The sequence below is a fragment of the Chiloscyllium plagiosum genome, unplaced genomic scaffold (assembly GCF_037043375.1).
Source record: "Chiloscyllium plagiosum isolate Xiang-an unplaced genomic scaffold, Cpla_swu_hap1 HiC_scaffold_45, whole genome shotgun sequence".
Classification (NCBI taxonomy): domain Eukaryota; kingdom Metazoa; phylum Chordata; class Chondrichthyes; order Orectolobiformes; family Hemiscylliidae; genus Chiloscyllium; species Chiloscyllium plagiosum.
In genome coordinates this window covers 74,477,786-74,502,405 of record NW_028270183.1, presented here as the reverse complement: position 1 = coordinate 74,502,405, position 24,620 = coordinate 74,477,786, and the positions used below count along the sequence as shown (strand labels likewise).

Here is a 24,620-nt window from a genome sequence, read left to right as displayed (position 1 = left end):
CACTATTATTGGCATGCTGCTGATGTGGCCTGATCAAGAAGCTGTTGCGGGGTCACTAGCCCAAGAAGGAAACGGCCAAATCTAAAGAGCTGATGGATCAATTGGAGCAATAGCAGAGTGGCATACCTTTCTGTGCAACTATTAATATTTGCAATTGCTGAGCCAATACCCATTGATGAGCGAAAAGTCAATCCTGCATGTAGAACCAGAATCCAAAGCTCTTCAATGGAGAAATTGGACAGTTAGTTGCCCTCCTCTAATTGCCCTAAGCCCTTTACTTGAGACATTTCTAGACTGTACAACACGTGTAAAGTATTGAAGAAATGGGTTTGTCACATCCTTCATTTCCATGTTCCAGCCTGACTGTCAGTGGCTTGAAATCCTGACACTCCTATTCAAGTTTCTAAAAATGTTTTTATTCTGAACGTAAATGTTTGCTTCAATTGACTTAATGGCACTTGATGACCATTTGGAGCTCTGAAAACATCAACTGCTGAAAGTGCAAGGGAGCTGGTGTTTCTGCTTCTCCAGAAACTAAGAAGGTCATTGAAAAGTCAGCTGAACACAATGTGTGACTGTCTAGTAACAGCTAGCACATCTGGCTGCACTTGTGGAGTGAAAGCAGAGTTAATGTTTTTCGTTGAATGACTCATGTTCATAACTTCAGATCTCTCTGAAGAAGGGTCACTTGACTCAAGGTGAACTCTGCTTTCTCTCCACAGATGCTGCAAAATATGTTGAGTTTCTCCAGCAACTTCTGTATTTCTTTCAGATTGTCAACTTCCGCAGTTTGTTATTTTACATTAAAGAAATTATTGACTGGCATATAATCTTTGCTCTATCGTTAGTCTTGTAAAAAAAACATTTTAGGTGAAGCTTGCAGTGACTGCTGCAGATCTGATGCTGGGACTGAAACCTGGAGGTTTTGGCGTATGCTAAGGATGGTATATTGCCAGCAGTGACCAATGAAGAGATTCTTCATTGATGAAGGGCTTTTGCCCGAAACGGCGATTTTCCTGCTCCTCAGATGCTGCCTGACCTGCTGTGCTTTTCCAACTCCATTCTAATCTAAAATGAAGAGATTCTTGCCAGGGTTACTCATCAGTTGACTGTGCAGCTTAGTTTCAAGAGTTGCTACTCCAGTAAGAGGGAGGACAGATCAACACATTTTTGAGTCCTACTGTTCATACTGATCATGCTGAGGTTGCAAAGGTGGACACAATCAGGGAAATGAGGGAGACAGGCTTGAGATATCATGGAGAGTCAAGATGTCAAAGAGAACTGGTCTATGTCAGCATGGCTTAGCAATGAGAAGGGGCCAGAGTCCCTACCTGCCATTTTCTAAATCCTACCACCTCCTAGTTAAAAGCCAGTGAATAATTGAGCATGCATTAACACAAAGTCGTTTTATAATAATTTCCAGACCTTCAATGTTCTGGCCTTCAGTTGTTCACTTCAAAGCACTGGACTGTGCAATGAGGCTAAACATATTGAAAACACATTGACTACCTAACTCTCTGCTTCCCAATACTATTACATCGGCCACCTCCCCTCATCCCCATCTCTTCAAAAAGAACTGACCATGGTGTCCTGCAAACCTCTGTGCAAGTTGAAAATAAGGCAACATATATTGCAGTCATAGCTTTTGAAAGTGGCCTTTTTTAACAGAATGTAATGTGAACAGGAATTTCTGGAAAGCAGGAATTTCTGTAAGATTCCTCTTGACAACATCTCCCAGTGTTATAGCAAACACCCCCATTCCAGACTACAGCCCCTCCCAATATTTGCATTACTCCTGGTGAGTAGAGTGATTCCTCATTTTTAAAAAAAAAAATGTTGTATCAGCTCAATAGAGCCTTTTGATCTTCAGGGTTTATTTCCAAATGTTTGCAAGTTGTTTATAGGTGTAAGCCTTTTGCTTAATTTGTGCTTCATGATGACTTGTGACTGGGGACGTTTTGACAGACCAGATTGTCAGGAGGATGGGAATCAAAGTTTGCCAGACGTGAGGGCAACCCTGAGGAAGCAAGTTTGATTTGATCTGATTTTGATGTGGTTTAATTATGCTTCATTTGGAATATAACAATGTGAAAATGGAATGTTGGAGAACCACTGATTCCTTTAAAATGTTTTGTGCAATGCTACAAATGCCAGTTCAGACAGCAGCATCTACATTAAAGAGGCTGCTAGACTGCCTCCCAAGGAATTTAATATTAGTGACAGAGTTGTCTTAAACAGTAGTACCACCACCCTAAATGCTGAGACGGGAAATTATTTGCTGATCAATATTGAGGTTCTGTTTCTGGCCATTGGAGCTGTAGTGAAAATACTGAAGAATTGGGTTCCTCTCCTTCAACCCACCTCATTGCTTCTCTTTGTTTCTCTTTCCTGCTCATCCTCACTCCCCCACCCACCATTCCACACTCCCTCCAAAATCATTGCCATGGCCTCCAGACTTTGGTGAAATGTGGCTATGGATTGGGACCAGCTCCTGGTCTCCTCGCCTTGTCTATCTCCCATACAATGTCGCCATTGAATGCTTCGCACATTTTATAATTTAAGTTGACCAGAGGCCATGTGTATCCACGGAGTCAGGCACATTCCCTAGTAATAGTTATTTGTTTGAATCAAGCTTATAAAGTGCTTTCATGGTGTATTCAATACAGGCAGCATCACATCCATACCGTTTCACTGATGTCATCAATTAATCGAAGCCTAAATACTGAGGTCATTACACTGCTCTGGGTCAGAGACCTGTAAGTATTTCTGGGTTTATTATGGTCAGATCTTGCAGTAAACTCCGAATGGATGAAGGAGCAGGAAAGAAAAAGGAATAAAATTGTCTTTTCAATAATACAGCCAATACTGACTAATATGACATGAACCTTCAGTGAATTTGAAAAATGAGAAATTACTATATTCCGATTCTGAATCAAACATTGAGTTACAAACTGTGCTTGTAAGGGTTAAATGAGCAATAGTATGTGAAGAGCGTGAGTTTCTTTTTCTAAGATCAGGAAGTTAAACTTAAATCCTTTCTTTTGGGATGTTTTCCTTCTGTCCTAGTGCAGAAAGTCTTTATTTGACATCTTTACTCCCCAACCACCAGCTCCTGCCCTCACAGCCAAAACTCTCGATGTTGATAAGAAGTGCCAAATATTAACTTGGTGATCATGCACATATTTAAAATGATCTAACTGGTACTTTACGATGAGTTGCGGATGTGAAAATGTTGACACCACAAACTGTGAATTAGGTGGAAACCGAAGTTTGTCAGAAACAAAAGGAAACAGATTGGCAAGTAAGTCTGGTACAATGTCAGATTTAAATCTGCTATGTTAGGGATCCAATATTGTGAAAGGGAAGTGCTGGCAGTTGTTGTAAGATTATGTCAGGGTTGCCTCACGAAGGCATCCAATGGCAGTGTGGTGAACACTAACATAGATGAGAACAATCACAGAAAACAACTGCTTGACTGGTTCAGAAATGCTTGGCTTATTTTGAGAGACCAATGTTGAATCAGCATAAAACATCCAAAGTTTTTCAATGGTCGTTTGAATTTTGCTTGTTTTTACGTATGAAGGTGTTGCATCGCCCAGAAATGGTTATAAACAATGGTGACATACTAAATAAATGGTTTTCTCTTCTTTTCAGCCTGTACTGACTCTTCCATACCCCGACCCCAGCATTCCCTCATTGTGCTGTACTGTAGACATCCTGTGGAATTCAAAAGAATCACATACCAACACGATCACGATGGTTCATGATGCATCTTGAAAACAAATAATGTCCCAGCAACATTTTCCAAATCATAGGACAGCATTGCCAATACACTCCAGGGGGATGGGTGGTGATGGCAGCAATAACTAATAACATTAGCAAGATTACAAGAGTGGGATTCAGGGTATACTGCTTTGTCATTACTCCCTCATTAAATGCATCCTTACAAGGGTAAAATCGGGAGCATTGGAATCTTCACTGCTCACCTGGTAATTGGTTTAATTGCAACAATAGTCAAGAAGCTCAATATGATCAAAGAGATTGGCTGACAAAAGAACTAACGTACCTAATTTCCACTCCCTTCACCATCACTGAACTACAATGTTGGGCTACCTAGCACTTACACTCCACGGAATGGATTACAGCAACTCATTAGACTTACACTGAAAGGATATTTCCTGTCTATAATCTCTATTTCTGAAGAGAACAACGTTCAGCTAAAGGCCTGTTACACCTGATTCTGACTTTGCATGGATATCTCTGTTCTTTTATTATCACTATGGCAAATAATGCGATTTATTAAAATTGCACAGTCATTGACTAACTTAAGAAAACTAGTCGATCAGGCTTGGAATATTGAATATCAAGTCTGCGATTTTTTGTTGTTAAATTGCTTTGGACTTAATTCTTGATAAGTTTACTGATGTTAAATGAATGAATTTGTGCTCTTTGATGAATTGCAGTTCTGGAAACATTGTCAGTGCAAACAGTGAGGGAAATGGGAATGCAGGTTCTCCTGCATCAAGTGAAGTAATTGCAAAGTAAGTTTAGTTACAGGCATGACTAAGTTAGTCATTATATCAGAATATGACAAACCATTAGGAAATAACTGGTGAGCTGGTAGTTTGTGCAATGTTATACAACGATCAATGGTAACAGATCAGACACAATGATTTAATCAGCTCTCAAAGAGTAACTTGCCTATGTTCACTCCCAAGCCCTTTTACTATGTGATACTGCAAAATCTCTCCTTATGAATATTGTAGATTCCTTTTGAAGACCTCAGTTGAAGCTGCCTCCTCCACTATACCATTAGGCTGAACATTCCAGTTTCCGAACTATGCTGTTTTTTGTTTAAAGTATTCCTTGTCACCATTGATTTATTTTGCTGATCATTTTAAATCAGTGTCCTTTTATTCTCAAGCCTTTTTAAAATATAATCCGCACAGTATGGAAACAGGCCACTTGGCCCAATAAATCCACACCAACCCTCCACAGAGTAACCAATCCAGATGCATTCTCCTACCCTTTTACTCTACTCTATGCAAATCCCTCTTGATTTTGAACACTTGTAAAATGTCTTATTTATCTTCAGTTCTCCAAAAAGAGCAGCCCGAGCTTCTTCAAACTATCCAAATAGTTGCCCAGTTACTCATCTCTGGTTCCAATTTTGTGTACCTTTTGTGCACCATCGCAAATCCCTTCCTGAAGCGTGCTGCATAAATACTTAGACATGAGGGAAAAGCAGGACTGTTTATAACCATTTGTCATAATTTCCTTATTTTGCATGCCACGGTTCTATTTATAATGTTCACAATCCTAATGATATCTTCAATCTGCACTGCCAACTTCATAATTTGTGTGCATACACACAATATGTATAAAATGCATTAAATATTAGACTGGGATCGTTTAAGGAAGCATTGATACTTGTATCGAAAGAATTTAGCTTGCGTATAAAATGAACAAGGAACAATCCAGAAAAGTTCTGAGCTGGAGGAGGGCTGAATTCAATGGGCCAAGAGGGCATTTGAGCAAGGACATTTGAGCACAAATCTGGGCAATGTTCAGCTTCAGCTGTACAGTACAGCTTAACATTTCCACAAGCAGGAAATGGTGGCAAAAACAATACTCTAATTCCCTGCATGATGTTGCAAAGAATATGGATTATTGTTAACCCCAGTGAGAACCATACTAAACATAGACAGTTCAGGGGGGAAATAAAGATTAAGGGAGACTGACAGCTAACATTAAAAGGGAATCCAAAAGTCATCATTAGTCACAAACAGTGAAAGGGTGGCAAAAGAATGAGTGGGGCCAATGATCATGAATCCCCTGTTTAAAATTCACAGGTGCAGGGGCCTGGCTGTGGTATTATGAAGAGGAAGTTCATGCCCAGTTCATGGTGAAAAAAAGTAGTTGAGACTTGGATGAGATGAAGTTTGACAGAATTTTAGTAAGGCTAAAATAAATCAAAATTGCAGAAGCTGGAAAGCTGAAACAAAAATGAAACTGATGGAGAATCTCAGCAGGTTTGGCAGCATCTGTGGCGGGAAAGCAGCGTTAATGTTTTTGAGTCCTGTGACACTTGAGCATCTCCAGCTGTTTCTGCTTCATTTAGAAAGGCTGATTGTCATTGAGTGTTGGTAACTGACAACAACTGAATTGGAGACACCTGGGGATACAGAGAAGAGGAGCATTGAAGCTGCAGTGGTAATATCCACAACAACCTAATCCTGTTCAAATACAGGCATGGAATCAGAGACTGGAGAATCACAACATTTAAAATATTTTTGTTCAAAATTGTCTGGATAAATCCAGCAACCAGATTCATCTTAGTGGTGGGAAAGCTTCTAATGAACTGTAATCTCAGCCTCAAGCAACAATACTGGGAGATCATATGGATTAACTTTATATGCTGACTAGAAAATCTAATGTGTAACCTGTTTACCTAAATCATCTGATGACGGCTTATAATTTTGAATCTTCAGTTTTCTTGGATATTTAAGCCGCTTTAGAAACGTAGAAACTGGGAGCAGGAGGAGGCCATGCAATCTTTCGAACTTGCTCTGCCATTCATCACGATCATGGCTGATTGTCCAACTCAATAGCCTAATCATGCTTTCTTCCCATATCATTCGATCCCATTTGCCCCAAGTGCTATATCAAGCTGCCGCTTTAATTGTAGTTGAAATTGCTTGCTTGAAGTGTCTTAATTTATCCTTACGTTCAGTTGAAGCTGAGAAACAAACATGGAGTCCAAACTCTGTCCAAAGTCTGAGGAAGTTGACAATTTAAGTTCACGAGAAAAGACAGTGACAATCAAAAAGTAAGTTTGATCCAATGTACGACCATGTTATGCTTCAGCATGTGTTCAGTCTCTTTCTGAACCTGTGCCAATCTTCAAAGTTTAAGTCCGCAGGATGTTGCTTGATTGGACAGCATTTCCTCAATCAATATTATGTGTAGTGAGATTAGCAATTCCCAGGTTATTCCCACATATCTCCCCATGTGATTATACCAACTCTTTCAGGTCATTTCGATTTTCATCTGGAAGTAACTCAGCAGTTTATCCCAGTTTTCCAGAACTTCCTCATTGTTCAATTTAATTTGAGGAATGTCTAATTCACAATCATCTTGATTAGCTTTTGAACAAAATACATCTCTTCAAGCCACAGAATGGTCACAGAAATAGGTGGAGTAGTAAATCATTCAGCCCCTTAAGCATGCGCTGCTGTTCAAAATGATGATGGCTGATTATCCAATTCAGTACTCTGTTCTATCATTCTTTGATCCCTTTAGTCCGAAAAAAAAATCTATTATGTTTTGGACTCAATCAATTTCTATGACACTGAATTCTAAAGTGTCACCACTGTCAGGGTGAAGAAAAATTTCCTAATCTCAGTCCAAAATGCCCGAGCCAGTCTCCTTAGACCGTGAGCCCTGGTTCTGGACCCCCCAGCCATGGAGAACATCCTTCCTGGTTATCTAATTCTGGACAGAAACACTGGCTTGTGCTGCATTTTGTGATCTTCGCCTGGGTCATGTATGGGGAGGGTTGTTCTCTGTATTTCCACACTTTGACAGTGCAAGTTAACCTCTTGCTGATAGCAGGCTGGAAGCAAGGTAGCCATTTGTTGCTAAAAAAGAGATAGGACTGAGTGCTCACTGCCCATATTCAAAAGGGAAGAATGACCTACTGAGGAGAGATATTAGAGAACATTTTGTAGCTTTAACGGTAGACACTGATAGAAATTACTGATTCCCGTAGAACACACAGGGAATCAGCAAAGGTGACCCAAAGTGCTGATTCCTAATTACACATCTTGCCCTTTCCAAATGACAACAGCCCATTTTCCTTTTTTAAAAATTAAAATGTTCAGCGATGTATGACACACCTCTGGAGTAGGTGAGACAGGAATCCAAGTCTACTAAATCTAATTTAGGACCTTAAGCCTACTGACAAAGAGTAGGGTGAGGATCATTCTATCATCAGAGGTCTGTTGTGCATCTCATACAGAATTGATGCAATTGCCCTTAATTGCTTCATTAATCCCTGGGGATGTAAATAATAAGCCACTTGTCAGAGCATTGTGTGTTGCTCAGGTGCCACTGAGTATAATGCTGATCGCTGAGTCGGAGGGTTCAAGATTTACCCTCGGGTTTAGAATACACTAATTGATACTGCCACTGAAGTGCAATCCTGAGATAATCCTGCACATCAGACGTGTCTGAGGCATTAAACCAAAGCAACTCTGCCCTCTAAAGGGACCCTTATTATTTTGAATTAAAGTGAGATTATATCTGGTGTCCCGGCCAATATTTATCGCTCAATCCCGATGAGCAGATGATCTGGTCATCATCTCCTTCCTGCTTTTCTCACGGTACACAAATTAGATATCACATTTCTGACATGTGACTACATGATCAAAAGTACTTCGGTTGTTGTGTAGAACATTTCTGATTGAAAATTGACTTTGTCAGAACCTGCATGTATTATTACTGAAATGGCCGTTCATTTTTCACTCTCTTGACCCTCTGTTGTAAGAAAGCACTCCTTTCCAACTTCTACCAAAGGAGAATGAGACAAAGCTCAGTGCTGTAACATTTTACTTTATACTAACATCTGGATCAAACTGAAATACCATTCAATGCAAATATAAAACGAACTGAACCAGTTTTAAAGGATTAAAACAAATCATATTTGTCACCAAAGGAGTGTATTGAAATATTTCAATAGTTCTCATTGTGTCAAGTACAAGCAAACAGTGGAGTCTGTTGCAATCTATTTTATCTTGTCTAAAGTATAGGCTGAGGAAAAGCATTGCAAGCTCTTTAAATTCGAGAATGAGGAAAGGAGTACAGTGTGGAACAGTGACTGACAGCAGGAAAATTATTCTTCAGATTAGAATAGATATGTAGTGGTATATACTAAAATGATAGAATGAGAGAAGCTAAAGTGGGATATTGTCAGCGGAATGTTTTATAAGCTTGTTAATATCGGGTCAGTCAGGATCTTATTGAATGGTGGAACAGGCTCGAAGCGCCAAGTGACATATTTTCATTTACTGTTCATACCTCGAAAAAATTTTGTTAGTTACTCGAACAGAGGTATTAAACACATTTTAAACTGTTACATGGGCACATGCTGATATTTCCGTCTATGATTCCCTGGGTTTGATAGTGTGTAGTTGACAGTGGCCCCAGGGGTTCTGCACTTGTGTCAGAGATCTGCAAAGAGATGTTTAGGATACTCTGAGGTGGCATTAAGATGTTATATAAATGCGCAACTTTTCTACTCTGCTAGGTTAGAGAGGGTTTTGCTCTCTATCAAACCTGTGCATCATTTGACTTCAATCTGCTTTTCTTTGTTGCATTATTGTATGGAGTTTATTCTCTTAAGTCAATAGACTGGGATTTGCCCAAAGTTTAAGAGGTTTTTACTCACATTGGTGAGTTTCTGTATCCCATGAGGTAGATTCATTGCAATCAGTAATGGGAAATATAGCAGATCAAATATAATGTTGTTAATTGTTATTACATCTTTTAACATGGATAACTATGTGCTGTTCTATGAACCTCAAGATTTAAAAGCCTTTTCAGTGGAGCCACTGCTGATTTACCCAATGCGCTATACTGGTGAACTCACTGATACTGAAACCTCTATAATCTGGGATAATGATGAAATAGAAACTGACTGGAACTGCAACTTATCGAGAAAACTAGGAATCAGCGAGAGGTTGAGGCCGAAGCTCAGAATACAGAGGCACTGCCATCCCAAACACCCATTGACACAGTTTCTCAAGGTGAATTATGATGTGGTTCTGCACTATTCGGGTCTGATCTCTGTTGTTTGTGGAAAAATATGATGTCTGCTAGAAGACAACTACAAAGCTCTCTTGCGATAATGTGACACAAAATCAAGTGAAATTTGGAGTTCTCCTTATGGGGCTTCTTTCATCCTTTCAAGTGGCAGCTGAATTTGGTGATCAGGTATCAGTTACTATCAAATTGTATGAAATCTTGATAGTGATTCCTTTATTTACATTTCCCTATCTCTGAGGTTTGCCCCATTTCTTTATTAAAGGGCCAATGTGTGTGAGATCTCTTTAGTGCTGTCCATAGGATAGCCGTGCTCCTGCCACTGTGCAACTTCATATTGATATCTGCCTTTAAAAACAATCTGAATCTATGGTCAAATACGGGTCGGAACCGGGATTCATAATACAATGACTAATTCTTCAACTGCTGCAAACCAATATGGGCTAGATTTTCAGACTGTCATTATCACAAAGGTGCTTTTGGTGCCACATTCAGTATTCAGAATGACAATTAGGTTTTCTATTAGTGCAGAATTTCTCTCTATTACTTTAAATAATAGTATGCTGTGTGTATGTGCATGTGGTTTGTTTCTATTTATTTCTGTTCCTCAATGGCTTTGAAATTGTTGTTGTATAGGATCAAAGGCAAAGTAATGTCTCCACAAGGACATTGTTGCTGGTTTTCCTCTGAGACCAGTGCAGAACTTTACCAGTTCATTGTAGGCCTGATACATTATAGTTAAGTTTCACCTCTGCCAGCTGGTACAACATGGAAATTTGAGTATTGATGAAAATAAAGTTTTTTTATTTAAGTCTTTAATATTTTACTTATCAGGACACTCTCAAGAATTCCAATGGAAAGGGAGAAAGCATTTAATCTGTCAGGGTAATGAGTGCTGTTTGGTAAAAGCATGGAGAATGGACCAGGTGATGGTTGGCAGTTAACTGCCAATGCTTGTTGTGATTCGGCTAAATTGGTGATGGCCATTCTCTGCCTCATTTGCATAACAATACCTTGACCACTTAGGCAACCTGCCAATTGAAAACATAACAAAGTTCAGTTGTCAACTGTCCATCACCATCTGACCAGGCCATTTTTCCATTGGGAACATCTCGATCAATCAACCAAAGCATCAGAACTCTTTTCTTTTTCAGTATAAAATGTTGTTTCCCTTTATGTCAAAATATTTCTGTATTTGCAAACAATCGTTTGAATTTGGGAAACTTTTGTTAATGGATTATCCAATATCCAGCTGATATGATTAAAATGGAATCTAGTTTTCGAATTTGAAATGATTTAACCCCCTGACAAGCCCACTTTGTTCATGAAGATCCTCTTTGAATATTGTATCAGTCTGGCTGTTGAAAGACAGCTTTGGAAAGTTGTTTACTTTGGTCAATTTCTATTTAATGAATTGCTGAAACGGTGCAAAATGCATTCTATTGCATTTACAAAACTAAGATATCTTGTGAAATCAGGAGATGTGCACAGTGCAAATAAAAATCCCATTTATTGCTGGCCTGGACAAGACTGGTAAATTTCAACTTGTGCTTATAGTGAAAGGACTGAGATCTTAACTGGCTCATTATCATCTAATGTATTGAGTTTAAACTTATGTCTATCTCTAAATTCTTCAAAGCCTTGATCCACGCTGTCTCTTGTACCCCTTATATACACACTCTGTTCTTTGGTTCTCTGATTGCTTTATATATTTTTGTCCATGAGTATGGCCAAGCCCCCTTAATTAGCTGTACTTTACTGATAAACTTCCTCAGATGACCTCTGGTACTCATTCTCTCTTTGAAAGCCTGCTTAAAAGCCGGTTTCATGTTTTTGGTCTTGGTCCTAACTCTTCTGATACATGCCAATAAACTTCCACTGTTTGGCATTTGGTGCATCCTTTTCTAGTTTGGAAGGTCGAACTCGAATAATTATAGGGTTAAAAACAGGATTCTTGGCAGTGTGGAGGAACAGAGGGATCTGGGTGTGCAGTACATAGATCCCTCAAAATTGCCACACAAATGGATAGGGTTGTTAAGAAAGCATTTGGTGTTTTGGCTTTCATTAACAGGGGGATCGAGTTTGAGAGCCGCGAGGTTTTGCGACAGCTCTACAAGTCCCTGGTGAGACCACACTTGGAATATTGTGTCCAGTTCTGGTCGCCCTACTGTAAGAAAGATGTAGAGGCTTTGGAGAGCATTCAAAGAAGGTTTACCAGAATGCTGTCTGGACTGGAGGGCTTGCCTTATGAAGAAAGTTGGAATAAGCTCAGACGTTTCTCTCTGGAGAGAAGGAGGAAAAGAGGAGACCTGATTGAGGTATACAAGATAATGAGAGGAATAGATAAAGTCAATGGCTAGACACTTTTCCCCAGGGCAGGATTGACTGGTACAAGGGGTTATATTTTTAAGATATTAGTAGAAAGGTATAGAGGAGACGTCAGAGGTAGGTTCTTTTCGTAGAGAGTTGTGAATGCATGGAATGCATTGCCAGTGGTGGTGGTGGTGGAAGCAGAGTCATTAGGGACTTATAAGCGACTGCTGGACATGCACATGTTTAGCAGTGAGTTGAGGGGTGTGTAGGTTGTTATTATATTTTACATTAGGATTAAACCTTGGCACACCATCGTGGGCCAAAGGGCCTGTTCTGTGCTGTACTTTTCTATGTTCTATGTTAAAGCATCTCATAAATGTGAGTATTTAATGTCCACTTTGGCAGATTTAATTGATTCCAATTGGAATGTAACTGCCAAAGCTTTAGCAAAACTGATTCAGCAAACAGCTTCAAACTGTGAACACATCCATCATATAACATTGCTGCTCCACATTAACTTTTCAAATGCACTGCTCCATTCCAAATAGCGGACCACCCGTTCCCATTCATAGAAATTTGTTTCTGATGGATGAAAGTGGTTGTTTCGGTACTTCTGCCATTTTTATTTAACTCATCTCAAGTTACACTTTAGAATTTAACACTCAGGACAAGACTGTTTGTGTTAAGCTTTATCAATTTTGACCAGTTTGCCAGCTCTTCATGTTCTTGAATATTGGAATGGGACTGGGTTTTATCAGCCCTCTAGGGACAGGCTGCAGGTCATTAGGTGGATAATAATAAGGGAAGGAAGGAGTTTCAGTGGCTCTCATATTTCCACCTCCGTAGTATTTTATTGATCCCAAATTAGGGAAAGGATGGCCACTCAGGTGGTCAATGTAGAGTCTGTTCCCGCCAATGCTGGCAGTTTGTTAGCAGTAGGTGGGTCCTCCATTGTGTGGGATACCTCCTGCTGCATCCTGGAGACATGCTTGCAGGATGTCCCTCCTAATGAAATACCTTATGGCTCATAACAGGGCATCCCATCTGCATACTGGAACAGTCTCCTGTCCATGGTGGCGATCATTACGGGAACTAGAAATCAGAGAAAGTGAGTGAAACAAGCCGTGAGGGCTAGAGTGTTCACAACATTCCCAGGACCAGGTTAGCAGGTCCTACTGAGACCATTAATAAGTCATTAAGATCCCCCAATTGGTGCATGGACACTGGGTTACTCCTACTCCTAGTAAGAGTACTGTGATTGCTGCTGTTTCAGTACTATCAAGCAAATAGTGAAGTGTGACCATGTGATAAAATCATTTACATTCAGTGCTGAATTCTTGAGACTTTTTTGTGAGAAACTTTATAATTCTTCTCGATGTTCTTAATACACTTTTTGTTTCATACAATGGTGATTTTCTACATAGGATTACAGAGGAAAAACAGACCATTTGGCACAATCAGTTCATGCCAGCGCTTATGTTCCACTCAAGGTGTTTCTCATCTTTCCTCATCTAAATCGCCCATTGTAATTCTCTATTCCCATCCCTTCCAAGTGCTCACCTTGAAATACATCTAAACAATTGATTTCTACTATTCCGACTGGTCACATATTCCCCGTTCTCATCATTCTTTCAGTGAAGAGGTTTCTTCTGAATTCCCTTTTGGATTTCTTGAGGTACTGTCTTATATTGACAGTCTCTAGTTACGTTCTACACCGTAGTGAAATGTTTTCTCTGTACCTTCTCTTTTCAAAACCTTTCATAATTTTACTACTGTCATCCTTCTTTTCAAGAGAGAAGTGAACAGCGCAACAATTCTTCCTTGATATACACAGCCAGAAACTTGTGGAGCATTCTTATAAATCTTCTCTTCACTCTCTCTCATACATTCTATAATATGCCAACTCGAACTGCAGGCAATACTCTTAATTATAGTCTACCAAATTTCTAAAGTGACCCTACTTTCAAATCTATCCCTTTAGAGATAAAGCTTAGAGCCTTGTTTGCATTTTTATGGCCTTTGGAACCTGTGGTGAAATTGTTAGTGACTGATGTAATTGTCTGAAATCCGTTTGTTTGTCTCCCTCACTTAGACGTGCATCTTTGAATAAATGACCTGCACATTACTCCTACCAAGATGTAACACCTTACGTTTATCTGTGTGGATCTTCATTTGCTAATTATTTGAACATACCGTAAATTAATTAATGATCTCTTGCAACTTCTTGTAGTCCTCAGAATTGGCTACATTTCAACATTCCTTTCCAATTTGGTGTCATTGAATTGCTAATTATTTTTCTCGTAAGTACATTCAATATTAATTTGCAGTTTTACTTTATTTTGTGTTGAATTTTTAGAGAGGTGCAATAATCCACACGGTAACTATAACACCTAAATGTAGAATGACAGATAGATGAAAATTATTACACACACAGGACTAATTAATAGACTCTATTAACTTCAAGGTCAAAACAGGGAATTATTTTTTACACCAATGATATGGTGAAATTAACTTTTTGTCCATTTCTTTTTTGTTGCAGTTTATTTCCCCAGGTCTTTCTGTGCTACTGGTATGAAATTGAAAAGGCACCCATCCTCCATTTTAAACGAAATGATAATAAAAAAACAGCGTTTATATAAAATGTAACATGATTTATGAAACCATCTCTCTTGGCTTATACATATTCACAGCCATGTAGAGTTATATAGGGAGAGGCTGAATGAGCTGGGGCTGATTTCCCTGGAGAGTTGGAGGCTGAGGGGTGACTTTATAAAGGTTTATAAAATCATCAGAGGCATGGATACAGTTAATAGACAAGGCTTTTTTCCCTGGGGTGGATGGAGTCTCATCTAAACCTATACTCGTGAGTATAGGTTTAGAGTGAGAGGGGAAAAAGTTGAAAGTACCTAAGGAGTAACTTTTTCATGCAGGGGATGGTGTGTATGGAATGAACTGCCACAGGAAGCAGTGGAGGCTGGTGCAATTTCAACATTTAAAAGGCATCTGAGTGTGTAGACGAATAGGAGAGTTTAGAAGGATATGGGCCAAGTACTGGCAAATGGGACTAGATTAGTTTAGGATATCTGGTCAGCATGGGCAAGTGAGACTGAAAGATCTGTTTCCAAGTTGTACATCTCTATGACTCTATGACCTACCCCTTTGCTCTTAATGTACAAGTCGAATCTCTTGGTAGGCTACTGCAGAAAATACGGAGATATGGCATTGAGGGTGAGTTGGAGGTTTGGATTAGGAATTGGCTGGATGGAAGAAGACAGAGGGTAGTAGTTGATGGCAAAGTTTCTTCATGGAGTGCCGTCACTAGCGGTGTTCCGCAAGGATCTGTTTTGGGACCATTGCTGTTTGTCATTTTTATAAATGACCTGGAAGAGGGGTTAGAAGGTTGGGTGAGCAAGTTTGCGGATGATACGAAAGTCGGAGGAGTTGTTGACAGTGAGGAAGGATGTGGCAGGTGACAGCAGGATATAGAGAAGCTGCAGTGCTGGGCAGAAAGGTGGCAAATGGAATTCAATGTAGCTAAGTGTGAGGTGATTCACTTTGGGAAGAATAACAAAAAGATGTGGTACTGGGCTAATGGTCGGATACTTGGTAGTGTGGATGAGCAGAGGGATCTTGGTGTCCATGTACACAGATCTCTGAAAGTTGCCACCCAGGTAAATAGTGCGGTGAGGAAGGCATATGGCGTACTGGCTTTTATTGGTAGAGGAATTGAGTTCCGGAGTCCTGAGGTCATGATGCAGTTGTATAAGACTCTGGTGCGGCCGCATCTGGAATATTGTGTGCAGTTTTGGTCGCCATACTATAGGAAGGATGTGGAGGCACTGGAACGGGTGCAGAGGAGGTTTACCAGGATGTTGCCTGGTATGGAAGGAAGATCGTATGAGGAAAGACTGAGACACTTGGGACTGTTTTCATTAGAGAAAAGAAGGTTTAGGGGTGACTTGATTGAGGTGTACAAGATGATTAGGGGGTTAGATAGGGTTGACAGTGTGAACCTTTTCCCGCGTATGGAGTCGGGTATTACAAGGGGGCATAGCTTTAAATTAAGGGGGGGGTAGATATAGGACTGAAGTTAGGGGTAGGTTCTTCACTCAGCGAGTCGTAAGTTCATGGAATGCCCTGCCAGTAGCAGTGGTGGACTCTCCCTCTTTATGGGCATTTAAGCGGGCATTGGATAGGTATATGGAGGATAGTGGGTTAGTATAGGTTAGGTGGGCTTGGATCGGCGCAACATCGAGGGCCAAAGGGCCTGTACTGCGCTGTATTCTTCTATGTTCTATGTTCTATGTTCTTTGGATTATCTTTAACATTATCTCCCAAGGTTATCTCATTTTCCTTTCTTGCCTTCCTCATTTCCCTCTTTACAATGTCCCTGCACCCCTTGTACTCTTCGGATTTCACTTGATCTCATTTCTCTATATCTAATATACGATTCATTCTTAATCTGAACCAGAGCCTCAATATCTTTATTCCTCCAGTGTTCCCTCCTCTTACCAGCCTTGTCTTCACACTCACAGGAACATCACGCCTCCGAACTCTCGTTATCTCACTTCTGAAAGCCTCACTCTTGCCGGCCGTCGCTTGAGCTGCAAACAGTCGACTCCAATCAACTCTTGAAAGTTTTTGTCTCATCCTATCAAAATTTGCCCTCGTCCAATTAAGAACTTTAACTTATATATAATGCCAATCCTTTCCATAAATATTTTACACCTAATCGAATTATGACCCCGGCCCCAAAAAGCTCCCCTACTAACCATTCAGTCACTTGCCCTGCCTTATATCACAAGAGTAGGTCAGGTTTGCTCCTTCTGTGATAGTTACATCTGCATATTAATGAAGAAAATTGACTTTAGCACTTACCAAATTCCTCACCATCCAAGCTCTTAAGACCATGGTTGTCCCACTTTATGTTTGGAAGGTTGAAATTTGCTATTATTACAATCCTATTATTCTCACGTATAAATAAGATCTTTCGACATATTTGCTACTCAATTTCACTCTGACTACTGGGGGGACTATTACAATCGCATCAAAGTAATCATGCTTTTCTTATTTCTGAGTTCCATCCACATAGCTTCACTGGACCATCCCTCAGAAATCCCTTGTGTTAGAACAGTAGTAATGTTTCACCACAAGAAAATTTGACTCCAATCTCCTTCTAGCTCTTCCTACTTCTGCCGTACCTTTGATGATGGGAGGGGCTTTGAACATAAATTATTCAACTTACTGGTGATGGTTAGTAGCTGAAAATAAAAATACTATGGGTGACTTGGGTGATGGGAAATAAAAGGTTACATTGTGTGGAAGGAAAATTCTGGATAGAAACAAGAATTTTAAAAAACGAACTCCATTCAGTGTTTGGAGTCTTTGTTGGTTCAACCTGTGCTTTGGTCTATAATGCAAAATTACAGAAAAATATTAATAGCAATTTAAAATAAAATGTTAGGATATTGGAAGAACAGCTAAGAGCTTCAAAGCTTGACAGACGGCTTGTGGGAAAGGATATGGAAAGCAGCAGGGTTTCCAGAACTTCTCATCTCTGCCTTCCCTGATCGAAATCAACCTGTGATTTATAATTGTTGAGGATTGTTATTCATTAATATCGGTGTGTCAGATAGATCTCAGTCTCAGGGAGGTGTGACGTGCTTCTTTGTTTTGTGATGAACTCAGGGGAACATACAATAGTAAGGGGGTAAACCCAAAGGGGTGCAGGAGCAGAGGATCCGCCGTGTGTATGTGCACAAATCAGGGAATGTACCATGATACATGGACAGGAGAGCAAATAAACCCTACTTCATCACCCTACGCTGTAGAGAACAAACACACAGCAATTATGTTAAACTGAAATAAAACAGTCTCTTGTCTCACCTGGAATGTTGCATCTAGTTTCAGGTGCCACGTTTTTGAAAAAAAAAGCAAAGTTATGAGATTGGGTGCGTGACTGATTCACAACACTATTCCCGGGATGATACACCTCACCAGCTCTGAGAAATTGGAACTGTTCTCCTCTGCTGATAGTTTCCAGACTCTGTGCTATGATTGGTTCTCGATTCCGTCTTGCGTCATATGGATCTCAATGGCTGAATATTTCAAGTACTCATGAGCTGTGCCTTGCCTGGTCACAGCGCCCTCTGATTTATTATTTTTGAGGGTTGCTGTTCAGTAATATCCCTGTATCAGACAGATCTCAGTCTCATTCCCTGGGATTTGACAGGTGTGGTACATCAAGTAGATCCCAAAAATTGTGTTCCATGAGATTTATGTGTGAGAAAAACTCCAGTTCTGAGATTCCGCCCTTGGATTGTGCACGTGTTGTTGTCTGAATACCTGACTTAACTTTAACATTTTTGGCTGATGAATGTTTCGTTGGGCGCTTTAGGTGGCGATTTCTGCCCTGACATTGGGAGTACTTTTAGTGTAGACAGTGTAGAGTAAACTTTCAAACTCCGTTGTCTGCCTTTTTTCGGCTTCTGGTGGAGCCTATAAAAGTATCATGAGGTGACCCGAGGCCGTGACCCTTGGTGCATAAGGGAAATGTTCTCTAATCATTCTGCCTCTGGAGTGTTCCATCAGGCATATCGTGTGAAAGATATATTTACCTTAGTGGGCTGCATGGTAGCGCAGCATTAAACTAAATGACTGGATGAAACACAACCAAACAGAACAAGTGAAAGTATTTGGCTGGGAAAGGAGTAGGATGTGGGAAAGTTTATTATTACTGACTGGCCTTGAAGAAAGAATTAAGCAAACTCAAGGTTAGTGCATATTCATTCGAGATTTATTATCCATTTCAGAAAGCATCTTTATCCAAAAGGTTGATGTAAAAGCTAACAGAAGTGAATACAATGGCTGGATGCCACATTGAGATGAGAACACATTCGCTGTGAGGTGGGAATTTTCTGTACATCAGTAACAGTCACAAGAAAGGCAATACAAAGGCTCATCAGAAAGGGTAGGCAACATTCTGAGTAAGGAACAAATAAAAACAAAACAAACGGGCTTCAAACAACTGGGAAGCTACAAATTCTTCCAACCACAACCATCTCAAAGATATCAAAGTCAAAATGAAAATCCATCAATAATTGTCTCAGTTACACGCTGATAAACTGAAGTAATCTCACTGTTAGAGTCAGCAACAGGACAGATTGGAGATTGGGAATTCAGAGACCTTGATAAGCAGATCAGGAAAATCAAAGGGGTCCACAACTCATTCACTTAACCTGGAAAAGAGAGAGAAAACAATGACACAGATATTTATGATCAGGGACTTTCTGATATAATGTTTATTCAATGGCACACTTAGAGATTTCACAAAACATATTGGGCTGCTTGGTGTGAGAAAGATGTGATTATCCTCACCTTCACCAGAGTGACGGCAGCGCTGTAGAAAATACTCAGGAAGAACAAGGTGATGAACGTGGAAGCAGTTGTCCAGATGTTGCTGTTATCATCCTCATAGTCTTCAATCCAAGTGCGATCTATTGAATCTATTAATATAAAGCCTAGAGAACGCATTTAGATTGTTTATTGATCCAGATCGATCTATCTGCATCCAAGTCATGTAATTGGAGACCATTACATCTTCATAAAGCAGTCAGGGATTTCTCAAGTGTGACTCTTATCTGTATCTATTAGTGCGTTATCGACTCTCAGCAAGAAATTACAAATACTAACTGCACATGTTCTTTCTTCATTGTCCATGTCAGAACGTTTTAAATTATTTTTCTTTTCATCTATTATTTAAGGATATTATTATTTGAGGAATGCTTATTACGAATGATGATTTTAATTTTTTCATCATATTTTAAATGTAGGCTGTGACAGCACTTTAGTTGAAAATTGTGGCCATCACTGAATAAAACTTCAAATGTGATTCTCATCTTTTGTATTGGTGACCAATTGCTTGGCAAATCATGAATATAAATGACATCACAGTCAGGACATTGCTTCATATTTTAGTTTGTAGGATCTGTATATTTAGGAATAAGTTTTTGTACGTGTGTCCCTTAATTTATTTGATCTACTGCTTGGTGTGTTTGGTTTCCCTTTAATGTTTGTGTATGTGGTTATAAGAGTCTCTTACTTCACTCTAGCCCATGTTGGAGTCTGTGCATGAATAAACATATTCCTGTTCCTTTACTGCTGGTGTGCTCATGTGTTTGTGCACCTAATTTTTTGTCTTTTCACATTATGTAAGCATCATCATGCTAATATGCCACTTCCTTGCTGCCTATGCTTATCTTGTAATGTCTTTGTGAGTGTTCACTTTTCATTAGTGCTATCTAAAATGTGTGCTTATGTGTCTGTTTCAAATCCTACATAAACTAGGTTATTTTCATGTTTATGCTTAAGAAATGTTAGCATGCAATGTTATGTTTTGATGGATGTTTATATTTATATGATGATAATTGCTTGTATGGCAATCTTTCCCAAACCATCTCCTGATCAGCTTGTTTGTGCTATTGTTTGTGGATGCTTGCTGATCCTTGAGCCCATTATCCTTATTTAATAAACGCCCCTCTATTTGTTCATCTATGCACTTGTGTGTCTGCATGTGAGACTCTGAATTTGTGTGTGCGTGTGATATTGTGTCCATGCTGATCAATGTGGTTTATAAATAACTAATTAAGCTGCCTCTGTCATCGTATGTTTGTGATTCTGAAAATTGGAAAATAACGATATTAATATTTATCTCTGTGCACTTACGTGCCTGTGTGAGTTGACATGTGGGAGGACATTTTTCGGAATTTGTATCTGTGTGTTCATGTGTGTATGTTTGTACGCATTGAGCTGTATGAATGTATATGTATTCATGAAGAAGGGCTTATGCCCGAAACGTCGATTCTCCTGTTCCCTGGATGCTGCCTGACCTGCTGCGCTTTTCCAGCAACACATCTCCGGCTCTGATCTCCAGCATCTGCAGACCTCACTTTCTCCTATATGTATTCATGCCCATTTGTGTGTTACCGTGTGTCGATGTTTCTCATGGTTATGAGTGAGTACTCCTGTTCATTTGTGCAAATGATTTTCTTTTGGTGTATGTGAGTTTTTGTATGAGCTTAGGTGAGTGTTCAAGTACCACTTGCATGTGTGGCTCTGTGCGAGTATGCGTGTGTGACATCTTATCTATATGCACATTTGAGTGTGCACATAAATATGTGTCTTTCGGTGAGAGCCCGTATATGTGTCAGTACGTGTGTATTTGCGATCATCTCTCTGCATCTGTTCTTAGACCAGACTGCAATTTTCATTATTCTAATGTATTGCTCTAATTTTAATGCATTGCCCATAATTAGATTTGACCTTGGTCTTGCAGGAAACATTTCCCATCGTCGTGTAGAGATAAGCGTTTTATGAGCAACTCTTCTGTTGCAGTGATAGAACTTCTGTCTCTGAGAGAAAAGGCGTGAGTTCAAATCCCCACTGCCCCAGAGATAACATTTCTGAATATGTTTATTAGAAAATGTCTACCTCTGTTCTGTATGTGAAACAAAATGATATCAGGTATTCGAATACCAGAATTGATCCCATGTGCTCCAGAAAACTGAGACAAAACTATGGAATTCAAACTGGGACGATGCAAACACCAGTTTTGGATTATGGGAATCAATGTTAATCATTTGTTAACAGAGCCACGCGTGTCTAACATGCTTTAAAGGTATTGTTATGCATGGAAATGTTAAATCTTTGGACAGTAAGCAAGAAGCTGACTGTCCCTGTTAGGAACTGGGTTACATTACAGAGGACATCTACCATGAAAACTCTGGACAGGGAGCAAGAGGACAGACCATTCATCGTTCCCCTCCCCTCTGCTCCACAACAACTTATCTGTTGATTCTCTTTGGTGTGAAAGTGAAGATACATTCTGTCAAGTCATGCGCTGGCGCAAGATCCCTGGCATTTCCCCAGAAACAAAGGTTCCATTCAAACTGTTCTGCACTCGTTATGATTGGTATGTTCCAATCAAATTTAATTTTAAAGTGTCTTAAATTTACATTTCCAATTGGTGCAATTTGGCCGTTTAAAACTGACATGAATTTTGTAAGAATGTCAAATGGGGGGAATCAAAAACACCAAGTTCAAAACTCGTGCTCTACCCTTGACATAAATTGGACATTGTCAGATTTTGTCACAGAGGGATTTCGGATGAATGAGTACTTGGTGGAATCCTGCAATGAGTGAGCTTTACTCTGTCTCTGACCCAGGGTGTATCTGAGCAGAGAACATTAACTGCACAAGACACTCATCCTAGACCAGTTAATAATCCACTTTAACTACACAGATGGAATGTAAGTCAGAGTGAGAAACAACTAATTTAGTACTTAACTCACAACTGGAGGAAAAAAAAACTTCATTAATTCTGTTGAATTATTAAATGCAACTTTGAGATTTTTATTGACATGAATTAACAGTGTCCATCAGTGCAAGTGAAATGTTTGCAAAGCTCGGTTTACCGCTGGATTTATCGACTGTTCTGTTGATGATCTTCAATGGAATCGCTTCATGTCCCACCACACAGGAGTAAGAAGCACCGCTGGCCCACTCCTCCGCTGTAATGGATAACAGGCTGTAGATGAAGAAGGAGGTGTTGTCGCTCTCCGCCATCACCCCGGTGTTCTTGTAGTTACTGGGATTCACCGGCTTGTCATTGTTTGTCCACTTGACGAAGATCTCTCGGGGGGAGAAACCTCTCACTAAACAGGTGAGGGAGAGAAACCTCTAAGCGGAGATTTCTTCTGTTGGTGGCAGGAGGACCGACACTGATGGCTCCAGCGGATTAATCACTGCAGAATATTTGAGACAAATATAAATCAACCAAAAAAATCCTGAACCGATATCACAATTTCACTAAATATTAAAATACGCCATTTTAAATTTGGGATTTATTCACTTTCGTTTTTTTAAAAGAGCAGTATGGTACACATTGTGTTCAGTAAAAAAAGGAAAGTTTAATGTGAAATTTGCCTCCATGTTTACAGCCCACAACGAGGACATTCTGGCCATTTGTCATTGCTGATGGTGACGTCACAACCCAGGCTTCTTCCCACCTTATCTGACTTAATCAGAATACAATATCCTTTGGTCCAACTTTTTCTAAATCAGCTACTTAGCTATCCTGCCTTCAGATGCATCGTTAATGCTCCCAACGGTGTTGGTTCATTTCCAATCAAAGCCTATCATTGATGTAACTGGATCTGGATTACACATGGGATCCTTTGTGCTTTATCTCACCGCTCACCTTTCTCCTTGTGGCTGGAGTCTCTCAGCGGAGTCGGTAGATTCTGATGGTACACCACACATTCAAAAGTAACGCCACTCAGCCAGGCTTCAGTAGAAATGTCTAATTTGCTGATCACGCTGTCGGGATTCTGTCCAGGCTGCTCAGCAATTTCTGATTTCAGAGGCTTCTTTTCTTGTTTCCAGGTCACATTGACTCCAGAAGGAAGATTGGACACAACGCAGGTTAACGTCACCGTAGCCTCCAGTAAGACTTGTTCTACTGGTGGTGGGAGGATTTTAACGGTGTTAGGGTGGCACTCGGTATCTTCTATGAAACAAAAATCAAAGTCAATGAAAAATGCCCATTTCTGATACAAACAGCCAATCTTCAGATTACTCATTCACAGGGTGAAGACACCACCTTCAAAATGGCAACTCCAACTATTCTGAAACGATGCTTACTATTGTTGATGTATTTTGATCTGTGAAACATTTGTGATTACCTTGGACATACCCTGTGTAATTACTCCGAAAGAACACTGGCTTTGTAACAAGTGAAACCTGTGAAAAAAGTAAAATCATCAAAATACCATCATGTAACCCATGGAATGACCTTTCTTTCGGAGTTTGTCTCTCACTTAAGACCATCTATTGATACTTGTGACAAGAGTAATCTGAATATAATGAGTTCATTTCCATGTTCGTAACCTTTAGGTGCAAGTGCTGCTGGTCACACTGACTGCCAAATCAAATCCCAAATTTTGGACAGATTATAATAAATAATTATTATTCTCTTTGCAGAGTTCTAAAGTGTTACAGAAGCAGTGAACAGCCATGGAAATTCTGTTCATTATATTTAACATGATTAAAAATACTTTGCGTTATTGGTGTGATGTCATTCTCTAATTTATGTCTTTGTTCCTCGTGGGCTGTGTTTGGAATAGATCTGAAAACAAGACATTGAGTACAGCATTGGATATCGAGAAGGACACCCATCTCCTTAAGTCTTTCCCTCCATTCAGTTAGTTCATAACTGGTCTGTACTTTCACTTTATTTACCAAGCTGCATTTTTTAATTTCTTCACAGAGCAGGAGAGAAAAAAAACAAACAAAAGCGTCTTAAATTAATCTACAAACGCGATGGAAATGTCACTAATTTTATAGACATCCACTACTCACTGTGTAAACATCGCCACCCCAAACCAGGCTAAATCAGCCTGTCTCGAGTTCCTAGTTCATTCATCCCT

The 24,620-nt window shown here is 39.8% G+C and overlaps 1 gene segment (V, D, J or C); it reads right to left on the bottom strand.

Moving 5' to 3' along the window:
• Window positions 1-19,022: 19,022 nt before the first annotated feature.
• LOC122546106 (Ig heavy chain C region, secreted form-like) overlaps window positions 19,023-24,620 on the bottom strand; it is a 47,286-nt gene continuing 41,688 nt past the window's right edge. The window contains 4 exon segments of the C gene segment in view: window positions 19,023-19,373; window positions 19,513-19,640; window positions 22,608-22,937; window positions 23,393-23,701. Of these exon segments, the coding sequence occupies window positions 22,873-22,937; window positions 23,393-23,701 (374 nt within the window).